This window comes from Chelonus insularis, unplaced genomic scaffold (genome assembly GCF_013357705.1).
Source record: "Chelonus insularis isolate UGA/USDA-ARS -01 unplaced genomic scaffold, ASM1335770v1 contig_146_pilon, whole genome shotgun sequence".
In the NCBI taxonomy this organism is placed as follows: Eukaryota; Metazoa; Arthropoda; class Insecta; order Hymenoptera; family Braconidae; genus Chelonus; species Chelonus insularis.
Genome location: NW_023276387.1, coordinates 619,988 through 634,687, shown reverse-complemented (window position 1 = coordinate 634,687; position 14,700 = coordinate 619,988). Strand labels below are relative to the sequence as shown.

The window sequence follows — 14,700 nt, the reverse complement described above, 5'->3', positions numbered from 1 at the left end:
AATCAATGATGGCATCCTGTTATTTATACTCAGGAGGACCTCAAACACTAGTTGTCGAAAGATTTTTAATCATATTATTAATAAATATGATCATTTAAATATTAGGTTAGGAGAAAATCATGGTTGGAACTTTGAGCTGATGTTTCTCAGCTTAAAATGGTCCAAAATGCTTTTAGAACCAGCGTTTGAGATCGCCAAGAAGATGATCTTTAACATAAGATTATTGGTTTTATGATAAAAAATTTATTTCTTGTCTTAAATCATTTTTAAAGAAACAAATGAAGCATCCTAGCTTATAGGAATTGAATTAATCACTATATGAAGCAAAAAAAACAATTTTAATAATTTTTTTTCTGTTGTATTATGTAATATTATTGCTCAGTCTATTCAGCAAAGTATTTTAACGATATAAAAAATAATAAATAATGAATTGGTTGGATTGAAAAAAAATTATTAATTCATTTTACAAAATGAACGATCAGTTGATGAAAACTAATGGTGACCAGGGTTTCCAAAAATATCGAAATTTAAATATTATCTGATGTCAATTGAATTGGGCGAAAAAACGACATGAAAAGGCAAATTTTTATAAGGTTTTTTTTTTGGACGAACATTCAACGATATCGGTAGACTGCACAGCTTCAGAGAGTCGTGGAATATCAAGTGGACAATTGTAGCGTAGAAATGAGAGGGCGAATGTAGAAAAGTGCATAAGCTCTCATGTTCAACAAACCTCGAAATATTACGGGGATTACGGTAGACTTGAAACATTTCATAATGCTAGAATATAAATAGTTGGAGCCTACATGTATTTTAATGTAGTGGTTACATACATTAAGGATGTCCTGCCTTCTACTTTTTCTAGGGTCTCCAATTTTTGTCTTAGTGACATTCGCATCTTATTCAAAGTCAAATAAACTATCCTTGCCTTTAGAAGAATATTTATTTATTACTTTATTGTTATTATTATTAATAATAATAATAAACTGCAATGCTTTCAATAAATAAACTAATGAATGAAAAAAAATGTGAAAAACGTGGAGAAATGACTAAATTATGAATTTTAAAAATTAATTGTATGGCAAAAATTTCATAATGACAAGTTAATAAATAAATAACAATAAGTTGAACTGAATAAGTCACTGGTATTAATTGTTGATTGAAAGAAAAAAAAAAAATAATGAAGCAAAAAAGAATGACATGTTGGCATGCATTTGTATAATATTTAGATGCATTTCATGATGTTTGCATAAACACATTCGCGGAATTGTATTCTCTTGCACTCTAGCGGCATATCGGCAACGTAATAACGGTCATACTCTCTCAAGCCCCAACATTATCTGCACGCGCGTACGCATTTTTGTGGTTGCAGGACGCACGACCTTAACTCTCTTTCTTTGTTGCAACCACTCATCACAATTCTCATTTCCTCGTTTTCCTCATCTCATTCTATCATCTTGACGATTATCAATATTATTACATTCTTTTTTATTCAAATCATTCACATGTCTTATCTCTCTCGTCATTTTTTTATCGCTGTAAAAATTCAAAAATTCATAACAAAAGCATTGATGTTGAAATGTCGATTCTCTCTCTTTTTTTGCTGATTGATTATGATTATTTTCTTGTCGTCAGTTCTTTAAAACTACTAGTGTTAGGAGGACTTGGTCTTACTAAATAAACATTTATTACAGTTCTGTATGATTCTGAGAGGTGTACTTTCGCTTAGCACGAAGCACCTGGATCTTTATCTCCAACTCTATACCTACAGTCTATGGCAAAATTATTTTTCTCTCTATTTGTCTAAAAAAAAATTTTTTTTTATAATTTTTTCCAATGAAAAAATGATTAAATATTACTTCAAAAATTACTCCTTAATATTACTCATCGAAACTAATTAATATTAGTGCTTTAAAAATATTTTTTTTTTCAATTTCTTAGACTCGTGTCTGTATCATAAAAATATCATTGGATTGATAAAAATATTTTTAAAACTATTTTAACAATAAAAAAGTTTTTTTAGCATACTTTAAAATCACTAATTCACAATAACTAATTTTTTCAGAATATTTTGACAACAAAAAAAATTATTTTAATCATAAAAAAATTTTTTAAGCATCTTCAAATATTATTTAGTGAAAATCTTCAAGTAATTAAAAAATTATTGTTTGTTGAGTATTCAAAAATATTTTAATTAGCTTTAAAATGACATGTAATGATTGATTGAAGATTAAATAATGGTAAAATAAATGTAAGTTTATTATTTACAAAGAGATTTATTGAAATGTGTAATAAATTAGAGTCAATAAATGTAAAAGTTGGTAGATAAAAATTTTTGATCAATACTGTAATTCCCCGAGTAATAGAGACAGAAATCACATAATAGATCCGCATTGTACCTGGCTAGTACGAGATTACAACAAGTAAAACACGCACATATGAGTGTAGTAGCCACTAGGATATTTCATTACGAAACAAGTGCATGAGAAGATAATTTTTCTCAATTAACGAATGTCGACAAAAAAATAGATATTCTGAAGAGAAAGGTATAATAGTTGTATTACAGAGAAGCTATTATAGACAGACACATAGGACAGATAAATGTATTTTGTATATAAAAGTAGAGTATTACATTGACAGAGAAATAAATCTTCGTGTTATATATTTAGTAATCAGTCCAACGCACAGTAGGTCTGTTAAAGACGTTCGTTATGTCGTTGTCAAGTTATGTGTTATCTCACCGGCATTATACGATCAACTACGATTATTATTTCAGAGACAGTTTGTCTCTGCATAATGTGACATATATTTTGTCCCAAATATACACTATTTTTCTTATCGATACATCACTCTAATATTTTTTTCTTATAATTATTTATTATCTTGTTTTAAAAAATTTTTTCACTTTTGAAAAAATCAAGTGATTTTCACTGATTCATTTTAAGAAAGTATCATAATGGTATAGTATTACTGGAAAAATATTTTTTTCTGTCAAGAATAATTTTTTTCTTACTCTTTAAAAATAAATCATCATGTTTTCAGTATCAATTAAATTCCTGATTTATTCAGTGATTTGATTGACACTGATAATCAGTGAATATTTACTGATTCATTTCTGTAGAGTAATAATAAAGTATGGAGTGTATATTACAGTGATAAAAAATCAGTGTAATTATAATTAATACTAAAATTATTCTTGATTTAAAAATATTATTTTTTTAGAGTAATTCTAACTCAAATATTTGTAGAAAATGTTGCTAAATAAAATTTACTTTATTTTCTAATAACTTTCAATAATTTTTAATTATTTGAAAATAAATTTTCTTCAGCTTTAAGATAAGATATTATTTACTTAAATAAATAGATAAAAAAAAAGAAAAAAGATGATGTTCTCTAATGTCGTCGGCCATTTCATCGGGACCACAAGAATAAACCATAATCCGTTGGAGGTGAATTTCCTGTGTGTCTTTTCCTCAGCGATAAATCAGCAGAGCGAAATACGGCGAGAAAATAACAGAGGAGGATAAAAATATAGAAGAAAGCATGAAAGTAAAAAGAAAAGAAAAAAATAAAAAATGAAAGACAGTGAATTGAAGGAGTCTGAACCTGAAGCGCCACCGGAAGTGGTCTGTAGACGCCGAAGAAGACGGAAGAAGAAAATAAAGAGCAAGGGAGAGTGTGGTGGACGAGAGAAGATGAAAGGTACGGGGGAGTTTGAAAGAGGAAGAAAATAAATAAATAAAAGAAAAAAACTACCGAGAGAATAAGAGTGGGTGGAAAGGAGAGGGCGGTCTCGACATTCTCCTTCTCACTGGCAGCGCCGAGAGGGCGTATAGTAGTAATGTTCGAGCTCGAGTTAGCCGCTGAAGCTGACTATAGTGGGGGGTGCCCTCCTTGTCCTCCACCTCTTCCCTCACACAACTTCTCCTGTCCTTCTCTGTCGTTTCTCTTTCCACCTGTTATACGATGCTGCAGCGCAGGTGTATCGAGACCGAGTTATTACGAAAGCTTTTTTCTTCTTCTCTGCTTCTGCTTTATCTCCGTGATACTTTTCAACATTTATAGACTTTGGGGATATTATTGGAGAAAATGGACACTATTGAGATCAGTTGGTGACTTGGAATGAATTTTCAAAGTTCTTTGAATTTTTTAACAACTACAGTGGCAACTTAAATTCGGTCTTATTCTGGAGATCTGAACATGGTCCATTTAATTTTGGAGACATCTTGCTTGATATAGTGCTGATGAGAATATAAACTCAGGCTCAGGAGAAATAATGATACCAGGGTCATCCAGGACCTATTTTATTCGAGCACAAATCTTGATTGATACTAAAGTAAATTTAAAAAGGAATATTTTGGTGATGGAATACTTATTTTAAATATTTAAATATTTACTGTCACGATGAAAATAAATAAATAAACTAGAATCGAAATGATTGATAATAGCATCGAAATAGCACATCACTATTTAAATTTCAAAAAAATTGTTTTCACTGAAAATTTAATGAAAAAAATTTTAAAATACTCTAGAGAGCTTCTCTGACTACCAAACTAATTTATCATCTAAGTGAAAAAATTTTAAATTATCGATTTTTATATTTTTAGTAATCAGGAATGCATCATCACTCTTTCTTTTAGCATTGATAATCAGTTTCTAACTTCAAAAATTTATAATTCAGTCAAAAATGGTCATATAGCAATTATTTTGAGTTCATTTTAAAGCTTAAAGTCTCCTCTTGAAGTATTAATTATTTTTTTTTATCTAAAAAATTTTTTTCATTGCTTAAAAAATATTTATTTCAACCAAAACCGCTATCACCAAAATAGCAGAATGATAGTATAGAAATAAAAACTATTTCTGAATCTGGAAAATTAATTCTTCAGCACAAACCATATATTCATAATAGATCAAAGTGATATAAAATCCAGAAACACAAAAGGATGGAGTTTGTAATGGGTCCGGGTTATATTCGGGCGGATGGCCAAATATAATTGAAAATTGATCGAAGCTCGTTGTTATTAGTGGTATATTATAGATTTATCGGTCGGGTGTTGTAGTGTATGGCGCAAAGGCTGGCAGATTTCCGAGGATTTAACAGTGGTAATGATGGATCCGGGGGATGGAGTAATGAAAGAGAGACAGTGAAGGAGGGATCGGGTTTTGAGGCGGATCTGGTGCTCTCTCAACTGTACCACTGTTTGTATGCACCAGCCTGTTTGTCCATTTGCGTATCGGTGGCCAGTGCTTTATGGGAATTAGCGGTGTATTGTGGGCTGGTAGTGGGTGGTGACATTGCCGATGCACCCACCAGTATATACAACATGTCGGATGATCGTTTCCACAGAGGGCGCAACTAACAGAAATAGTAGCCGAATGATGAAGGTAGGATGAGAGGGTGGCTTTCTGCAATAGAAATGGGGACGGCGATTATTCTCTACGCTGTTTGTCAATATGCGAACGATATGATCACCAAGTATAATCAGTGCTCGAGTCCTCACTCACACCCCCTCTCATCAGTAGCCTTCATCTCTCTACCTCGTTTCTATATAATACTGCTGTGTTTCCTACTGTGTATCCATCCGCTTTCTGTCAATAGAATGCTACTTTGTGACTTGCTCCATACACCAACCCCCCTTCGACAACATCAGCCTCTCTTTCTCACTCTCTTTGTCGTTATTTTCCACAAATGAAACACATACTCGCTCGTTTTGTCAATGCAAAACCACTATCAACATCCGTTTATTAATATTTCCAGCCTTTCAATCTACATTTCTTTGCCAATTTTTTAACATTCTTTTTTTATTTGTGATACGAGTTACACTGTCAAAGAAACTGGTTAACTAATGGCAATATTTATAGTCAATCAGTCAATATTACTGATGCTTATGCATCATTTTCACCAGTTTCTACTTTTTATCAACCTATCATCGTGGCCATCTCACTCTGAATTGGTGATGAGCATTGACCTGATGGATTGTTAGCATCGAAATCACCTGGATATAATGAAATAAACCTCATCAGAAGTATGAGAATGATGAAAGATGAATGTGGTGCTGGATAACAAGTGGAGACCTTGAAGCCAGAAGTAGGAAATGAAGTCAAGCAGAGAAGGGAGAATAGTAGTTGATGTTATTTCTAAGGAAGTCAAAAGGAGGGTGATAAGAGGCAGAGATTTCCAAGATGAAATACTCCCTATATGTTAATCCGTTAACCGTTGACATTTTATGTATTAGTAACTTCTGTTGCTCATCCTGTTGGTGAGAGAACATGATTCTCTTGCTCCCTTTGACTACATTTCCCTGCATTCATTTATATACTCTGTAGCTGAAGGTTGTTTCTAAACGCTTGGATGCACGACGATCAAACGGTAAACAGCCGACGCGATGTGGTTGTCGCATATTCGTAGTAATGACAGGGATTATTCTTTGATCGCATCAAGAGATACACAAACTAGACTTGGATTTTGAATTTTAACACAAATAAAGACTCAATGGGGATGAGAAGATGCTTGAATTGTATTAAATAAGCCAACAATTACATTGAGATCATCAATATTTTTCATCAGATTATTTATTTTTTAATCATTTCTTTGAAGACCTGATTCTTCATTGCTTGATGGGTCATCTTAAAAAATTCATAACTAAGTGAAAAATCTTCACAAAAGCTTTCATGACCAGTGTTTGAAATCGCTCAAAAAGTGATCTACAAGATGCAATTATTTTTATGATGATAGAAAAATTGTAACTCAAGCAATTAATAAAAATAAATAACATGATCTAGTTGGGTGTCAAGATCTTGACTTCTAGACTATGACAAACAATTCTAAGAAATTTTTTAATGACTAATCGATAAAAAGACGGTTATTTAAAACAATAGTAGGTTTAAATATGTTAATGAGAAGAGTGATTAAAATAGGTTTTTATGAATTCCAAGAAAAAAGCAGTCGTAAACTGAAATAAAGTGGCAAAAGCTGGGATACTTATCGTTATAAAAAAAAATGTACATGCCAAGTGGTTCTCGGCCATCACAGTCGCATAAATGCTTACAAACACTTGTGTAGTAAAGCAAATAAAAAAAAAATATCGTCATTTAATCTTCATTTTAACCCCCAAAGTGTTCCGTCAGCGGAAGTAACTCGAGTTCTAACTTATTATACATTTCTTCGAGAAATGTTTTAATTACATCTTCAAGTGCATTTAATTCACTGCATATTACATGATTTATTTACATGAAAATTGTTCCAACATATAAATGACAATAATGGAGTTAACGTTAATTTTGCTATTTCATTTTATCACTCGTATCCCGAAAAAGCCTCGAGTGAAAACGACTCTGACAAATTGATAGATCGAACGTACGTGACTTGGAGTCAATGGCACGCGCGCAATGTCGTGCGTGAGAAGAATTTATAAATGTCGAGATATCCATCTTTTCGCGACGACCCTGACCCTCACCAATTTATTTGAAAAAAAATCAAATTATGGCACAAATTACCTGACTACTTTAAACGCCCATAACTTGTCGACTAATCAACATAAATATTTTACCAGCCAGCTTTTGGAGCTATTTAAAGTACAGTCCCTTTAAATAAATATTTTATTAAGCATCTAATCGTTGGGTAAAAACGCCAAATTGGAGCTCTAGATCATTTGTCTAGGGGAAATGAAAATAAATATTTTTTACTTTAATTCAGACTGTAAAAGAGACGAGGGAAGGGAAGAGTTACGAAAAGATGAGACAGACACGATTGATAGGAAAATTGACACGAATTTGGGATACAGGGTAAAAAATTTTTTAAGGCAATCAAAACTACCTAATTTAATTAGACAATTACACTTAAAGTATGAAATAAAATTTATTTAGGGTAATTTTTTTTATCCTTAATTTATTCTGTTACAAGGGTAGTTTTTACCCCTTATAAAATATTTTATGCTATTTTATATCATTAATTAATCTCTAAAAGCATGCTCCACTTGAATACTATTCAGTTAATGTTAAAAAAAAAAGAAGAAACGGTCAAGCATCAATTAAACGTCTTAAAAATATTTCTCGAGCTTTTTGTTGTTCATATTGGTCCATTCTCGATACTGCATAGCAATAAACAAACTTGAAGCAACATTTATAGAGGTTAAAAATGCAAATAAAAATGTCTAAATAAAAGCAAAAATCAGTAATAAGTTTCCCACAAGTCCCACTGATATGGCAATGAAGCCGACAAGGGTATAAAGAAAAGGGTAAGAAAATGTTAGTGACAGCACAGCTACGTAGGAATGTAGCAGCTGCCCGACTCATTCACATCTTCGTGCTGGAATTCTTCTTTACTACACTTACGGATTCTCTCCTTCTAGTATTCACGTTTATATGTCCCAAGTTATAATAAGTATAACCCGCTTGCAACTTCAATGTGCCATCAGTATTCCATTTAATTCCCAAGAGTATTTGAGATGATCAAGCTGATAAAGTCACTCGACTACACGCCAAGATCGATTGCGCCGCTCTCAATGCAATAATTATTATTATTTTTATACTTTCCATGTCTCCCAAGCTTAAAAGACCACAACCGGCTTCACATTCCATTTTATTTTATTCTCCGCAAATATACGCCAATCTTTATCATTCCGACTCAAACAGGATACATATAACCGTATATGCATTTCATTAAATACCATTACATGCATACAAAGAAAAGGTAAAAAATTATGTCAGTCGCTGTTTATTTAACCAATTAATTCTCCTTTTGATTTATTCCGCTTTAAAATTAGCTACCTGCTTGAATTATTATAAGATGATGGAGAATTGTCGGAAAAGCTTTTGAGACCAGTGTTTCGAATCGCCCAGAGAGTGATCTTCAAGATAAGATTACTTATTTTTATTGAAAAAAAAAATCACCAGTCTGCTAAAATTGATAATAAATTTAAATATCCTCTTTTTTTAAATTTCTTTTCACTGTAATTTTTAAAACAAATTTTTATCTGCCATCAATTTTAATTATAAAAAAAAAAAATTATTTACTAAAAGTAATAAAGTTTTTGATTAAAGCTGGCAAAATCATCCCATATTTATTTTAAAATTCATTACAAAGGTGTCTGATTATTTAACTTATTTATTTGCGAGTGTTATTGAAGATTTTTTAATTTAGTTAGAATTTAAAATTTTAATATTTTATGTAATTACTTGAAGGTGTAATTGAAATTTTAAAAAAATAAATAAAAATAATTGGTAACTTTCCAACTTGTACAGGACGATTTTTTCAGCAGAAATATACTACAAAATATTATTGGAGATCAATAATTAATAGATGAATTTATCAATAAGAACTACCTAATAGTGGGGTAAAAACTGCTCGTAAAAAATAAACCACAATTTTTTTCCCAATAAATATAAATAAAATAATCATCCCTTCAAAAAAAAGAAGGGTTTGTTATATTCGTCACGTGCATGGTGTGCATTATTCCGAGTTGAAGTGTACCCACAACGTCTATGCAAAGAGATCCGTTTTGTACGTTAGAGGAGAGTGAGTCTGAGCACTCTGGTAACTTTCTATCTCTTTCATTTCTTCTCTTGTTGTGCTCGGTGACTTTATTTTTATACGGCGCGTGCGACATATACAAAATTAATTAAAGTCTGGAGATCGAGGCGTAGGGTTGGAGTAAAACAGTGATTGTGCCTCCTCTTCCCCTCCTTTTTGTGGCCTCTTGTTTCTTGCAAGGGACGGGTAGGACATACTTTAAGGGAAGTTGATAGTGTGTTGGAGAACCAAGAGTAGGAAGGTATTGTAACTTTTTTTCTTTCATTCTCCTTCCTACTTTCTCCATGGTTCTCTTACTAACCAACATCATTGTGGTCGTTCAAGCACCCGAGGCAAACCTCGCCTTGTTAAGAATTAATCACTTTCTAGCCGCCGAGATGGATGGATACGTAGTGGATGGGCCGCAGGGTGCCGCGTTATTTTAATTGTAAGCAAATTATACTGAGAATGAGGCCTCATCTCTCGTCTCAGGTTCTCTCTTACTCTACAACTACATCAGAGACTCACCTACTCAACTGCTGTCATTATTATTATAATTATTATTTTTTCATTATTTCTCATTGCAAGCTTAACGTACAATTGATATCACTTCCGCTCTTTACTTTCTTCCTTTGTGTTGTGGTGTCTAATTTTTTTCTCATTACCTCGTTATTTTATTTCTCGTCGCTGGTAATTACACTTGTCAGAGTCATTTGAATTAAATTAACGGGTGTTATTGTTTGATTGAATTTTATTCTTCCACTAGATAACTCGTAATTTTAACTCCAAGATTACTTTCAAAAGCTTTTTCGATCATTTTATGAGCTTTTGAAAAATAATAAGTCGACTTCTTGAGACATCAAATTAAATCATACATATTTAACTTTCATTACTTACCTAAAAAAAATTTTCTTATTATTGTAAATATTTTTTAATTTATTTACCTTATCTTAGATAATTTTAAATCATCTCCTAATGAGATAAAATGATAGAAAAAATTTTATAATAAAAAATTTCACAACTCACCACTTGATATAACGAAGTCTACAATTAAAATGTCTGTTTCATTACTTCACAATCTTCACGTCAAAGTATATCGCACGGTTGTCAATAAGACTTGGTGATGGTGGTGGTGGTAGATGAGACAAGACAACGAGATAGTTGAAGAGTAAGAGTAAAGAGAGCATGACAGCAAAATTTCGCCCTACGAATTTTTGCTCGAGGTGACACATAGGACGATCGCATGATAGAAGAAGAAATAGAAGATCTAAAGCTTTGAAACACGTCAACGTCGTCGTCCCTCTGGTCTCTTGGGAATAACCTCCGTATGTGATTCTATAGTGAGCAAGGAGGACGCTGCTGTAGATAAGAACCTGAAGACAATAATCCTTCTGACGGCTGACTCCGTGTGTGCGTCGGCTTATTTCTCTTTTATTTTTCCTTAGTCCAATCCCAGGTTTCTCTTTTCCTCTCTTTCTTAGTCAAGTCACTATCAAATATATCCGCTTCTCTGTTCGGAGTGGGTTTGATGCACTTTAATCGGATAAACGTCTTTTGTCAGTTCAATGAATTATAGCTTGACGTGTGAGCAGCTCATCCGACTAAATTTTTCTCTCAAAGACATAAAAAAACATCATGTCAATCAATAATTTTGCATTCATAAAAAATACAATCGTGCTCTTTATCCCACATGTGAGCCTTTGACTTATTAATAAATCACTAAACATCTTTTCTTTTCAAATTAATTAACAGCTTTTTGTTGCGTCATAAAATACACTAACCTCCTTCTAACAATACTTTTCAAACAATAAATAACCTCACTATACCCATTTTCCCCCACCATCTCTACTGTCATGGCTACCAATACTTGAATCTTCCAATAGAGAGGTTATATTGGATTAGATTATTTTGTTTCGATTTTTCCAAACAACATTGGCTGAATATTTTTAGTTATTTAATTTTAATAAATAAAATGAAAAGCTTTAAAACCAGTTAAATACTTCAGTTGGAATGGAATCAATAATAATAATCATTTATAAGACATGATGAGACCCTTATCAAGGAAATTGAAACAAAGTAAGCTTTGTAGTAATGATGATGCCAATAAAAACTGTTACAAAGTGAGTATAACCAAAGAATAAAGAGAACAAGACAAATATTGTGGAATAAAGAAATAATTGAGGATAGTCATTAAAAAATATAGATTATAATAAATTTAATATGACTGTTGATATGGTATATTTTCACGAAATCATCAGAGGCAATGCTAGCTATGTATGTGTATGAGTTATTTGCAATTTGTTTACACACCAATAGAAGAGAATATCAAAAGATTGAGAGACAGCGTATAGATAATAAACATTGGCCGATAAAGATATCCGGGAATATCTCTGAGAACATCTTCGGTTATATACATATAGACAACTGCCGAGTCTCTGATCTATGATTATGTATTTCTTCATGTCGGTTCACTTTATGCCAATGACTGCCATTGGTTGCTTTCTGACAAACTGATACTATTTAGTGTCATAGATATTGACATGATGGATTTTATTGACTATTTTTACTCATCCTTGCTGATATTGATTCTCTACAACAACCTAGCTATGATGGTTGAAAAGAAAGTCTACCTATTTTTGGGACCAACAAGAATGTTTTGATGAGAAAGAAAGCTTCTTCTTGATATTATTTGACTTGAAGGAACCTTAGGAAGGTCTATGTGAGTCAGTCACCAACGAAAAAGCAAAACAATGGGGGAAAAATAAATGAAATAACGACAGTGGCGATTGACCTCGGCAACGACAAATCACTCAGCGATAAATTTGCAGTCATGGGGGATAGGTAAGTTTCAGTAATTACACAGCTAAATTTAGTAGATGCAGTTGGCGTGAATGCGCGGATGCATATTCAGAACGGTCATATTCTTATGTCCCTACAGCACAAGCATCAGAAACAGAAGCCACAGCAGTAGCAGCGCATCATCATCATATCGCGGGTAAGACGGTGCCCCACTGTGTGTACGTAAATGTGAATGGAACTTGCTGGCACCCCGCCTGTTTATATTTAGCCACTGTGGGCGGTATAGCTGTCATGGATACGTATCATCGGCATAACTGAGACCCCGCGAATGAATAATGAATCTCAGCTTCATCGACTTTACTCTCTCTCTTTGCCCTCCGCTCATTTACTTTGCCAAACCCGAAGGATATCATTCAGTATGACACACATACGTACACAAGTGTCATTAAATTGATATACTTGACAGATATGTCATTGGAATTATCTCCTCAGCAAATGATACAATCAGAGAAATCATATTAGACATATTGGGAAGGAGTCTAATTGATGCTAGACTTGCTGGTGGTTTTGATTTAACCAGTTAAATGATCAGACCTTGGTGAAGAATATGAAAAAAATTGCTATCAAATATTTTCTAATGACCCACAGCTACAGTAGAATTGAGAGACCCTCACTCCAAGTCGATGATGGCAAACCTTGAGTTAATAATGCACGCACATATACTGTATGCCACTGCATCTAATATGACGTCCCCGGGCGGTACACCGGCCTGGATGAATAAACGTCTTCCTTATCGTCTAAAATAGACTTTAAACTTCATGCATATCTGGATCACAGCCAGAGGCCCCGCAGGGGAGTGCAATCATGTTTAGCACAGTCAAATTGTTGCGATCCTTACGAGTTATGTATAATAAAAATGTTTATTTCGCGAAAAAAAACCTTATAAAAAATTTTTAATATTTTTTTGAATCTCTTCAATTGAAACTCTGAATGCTGGAAAACATTTAGAATATCATGATGGTTGTGGTATTCAATATTAGAAGTAATATTAAATTATAAGTATTGTATTTTAAACTCAATTGAAACTGTAGTTAATGAATCACTTGTTTATTGATTGCAGTCGTACTCAAGTCACATGGCAGTGGACTCACAGAAGCAGATGGAGATGCAGCGGTTACAAACGGAACACTTGAAACGCCAGCAGGAGCACATGATTCAGCATCACAACAACATCCAAGAGCTACAGGCACAGATAACAAAGGGCCAGTTAAGCATGCCAAGTACACAATCTCTAATGTTCTTGCCATTTCTCGAGCAACTACGTGGGCTTCCGGCTTCATCAGCTATGCCGCCTCCAACTTCTACTTCCACTACTGGCAATAAGCATATCAATTCCATTGCTAATGTACGTACAATTATGCTCTATTCTATCTGAAATAGTTGATAAAGTTTATTTTATGCTTTGTTTTCTTTTGATAGATGATCAGCAGTCATCGAGACAATAATTGGACCTCAACACATCTAGGCCAGGTATCGGTGATGGATCAAAAAGAATCATTGCCCACCCCAGTATCATCAGCTGTGGCTCCAACAGCTCCACCTCTTCAGGATCCAGATGCACCGTTAAATCTGAGTAAACCCAAGTCTTCATCGGAAACTCCAGCTTCCTCATCACCGAGACACGAGTCTCACTCGACTGGAGTTGCTGGGAGTAGTGGTAGTGGACAAGAGCAACCTCTAGCTGCTACAGCACCTAAACTCTTTCCCCCTGGTCTTCCTTTGCCACGGAATTACTTGCCAACCCTTCCCTACGCTGGACTACCACCTCACCTAAGTTCTCTATCATCTCCAAGTAAGTAATTATTAATCATGATGACTAGACAAGCATCAGAGTTAAGTGATGTGAATAACTGAGTAAGAAGTGGTGGTTCCAGATGAAGCTGGTGCTCCTGGAGGCTCTGTAGCTGCGTCAGCTGTTGCTGCTGTTGAGAAACATTTTGCCATGCATGGTATCTACAGTTTACCTCCTAATCCCGGTGCCATAGCACCTTCGCCGCAGAATCAAAGACCAATCAAACAAGAACCCCAAGAAGATCAAGACTTTTTATCCTCCTCTCATTGTAAGTTTTTAAAATAATTTTTCAAGTTTTTTTAGAGATATCAATGATGATTTTTTTATAGTGTGGCGTGATCAAGCGTATAAAGTTCCAGATGACATAACGGAAAAAGCGAAAATGGTACGGCAACAGAAAAGAGAAGGAGAAAATAAACCACATATCAAAAGGCCGATGAATGCGTTCATGGTATGGGCAAAGGACGAGCGTAGAAAAATTTTAAAAGCCTGTCCAGACATGCACAACTCAAACATATCAAAAATATTAGGTAAGTTT

General features: G+C 33.6%; 1 protein-coding gene across 6 annotated transcripts in view; it reads left to right on the top strand.

Annotated features, from left to right (window-relative positions):
- The window catches only part of Sox102F (transcription factor Sox102F), an 85,940-nt gene that overhangs the window by 69,695 nt on the left and 1,545 nt on the right, over positions 1-14,700 (top strand). For 4 of the 6 annotated variants that reach the window (XM_035077889.1, XM_035077886.1, XM_035077884.1 and 1 more), the window contains 4 exons: positions 13,431-13,715; positions 13,790-14,162; positions 14,230-14,430; positions 14,492-14,692. In XM_035077889.1, coding sequence (XP_034933780.1) covers positions 13,431-13,715; positions 13,790-14,162; positions 14,230-14,430; positions 14,492-14,692 — 1,060 coding nt within the window. The remainder of the gene's footprint in view (positions 1-13,430; positions 13,716-13,789; positions 14,163-14,229; positions 14,431-14,491; positions 14,693-14,700) is intronic. The other 2 variants (XM_035077887.1, XM_035077885.1) reach the window with 2 other exon arrangements.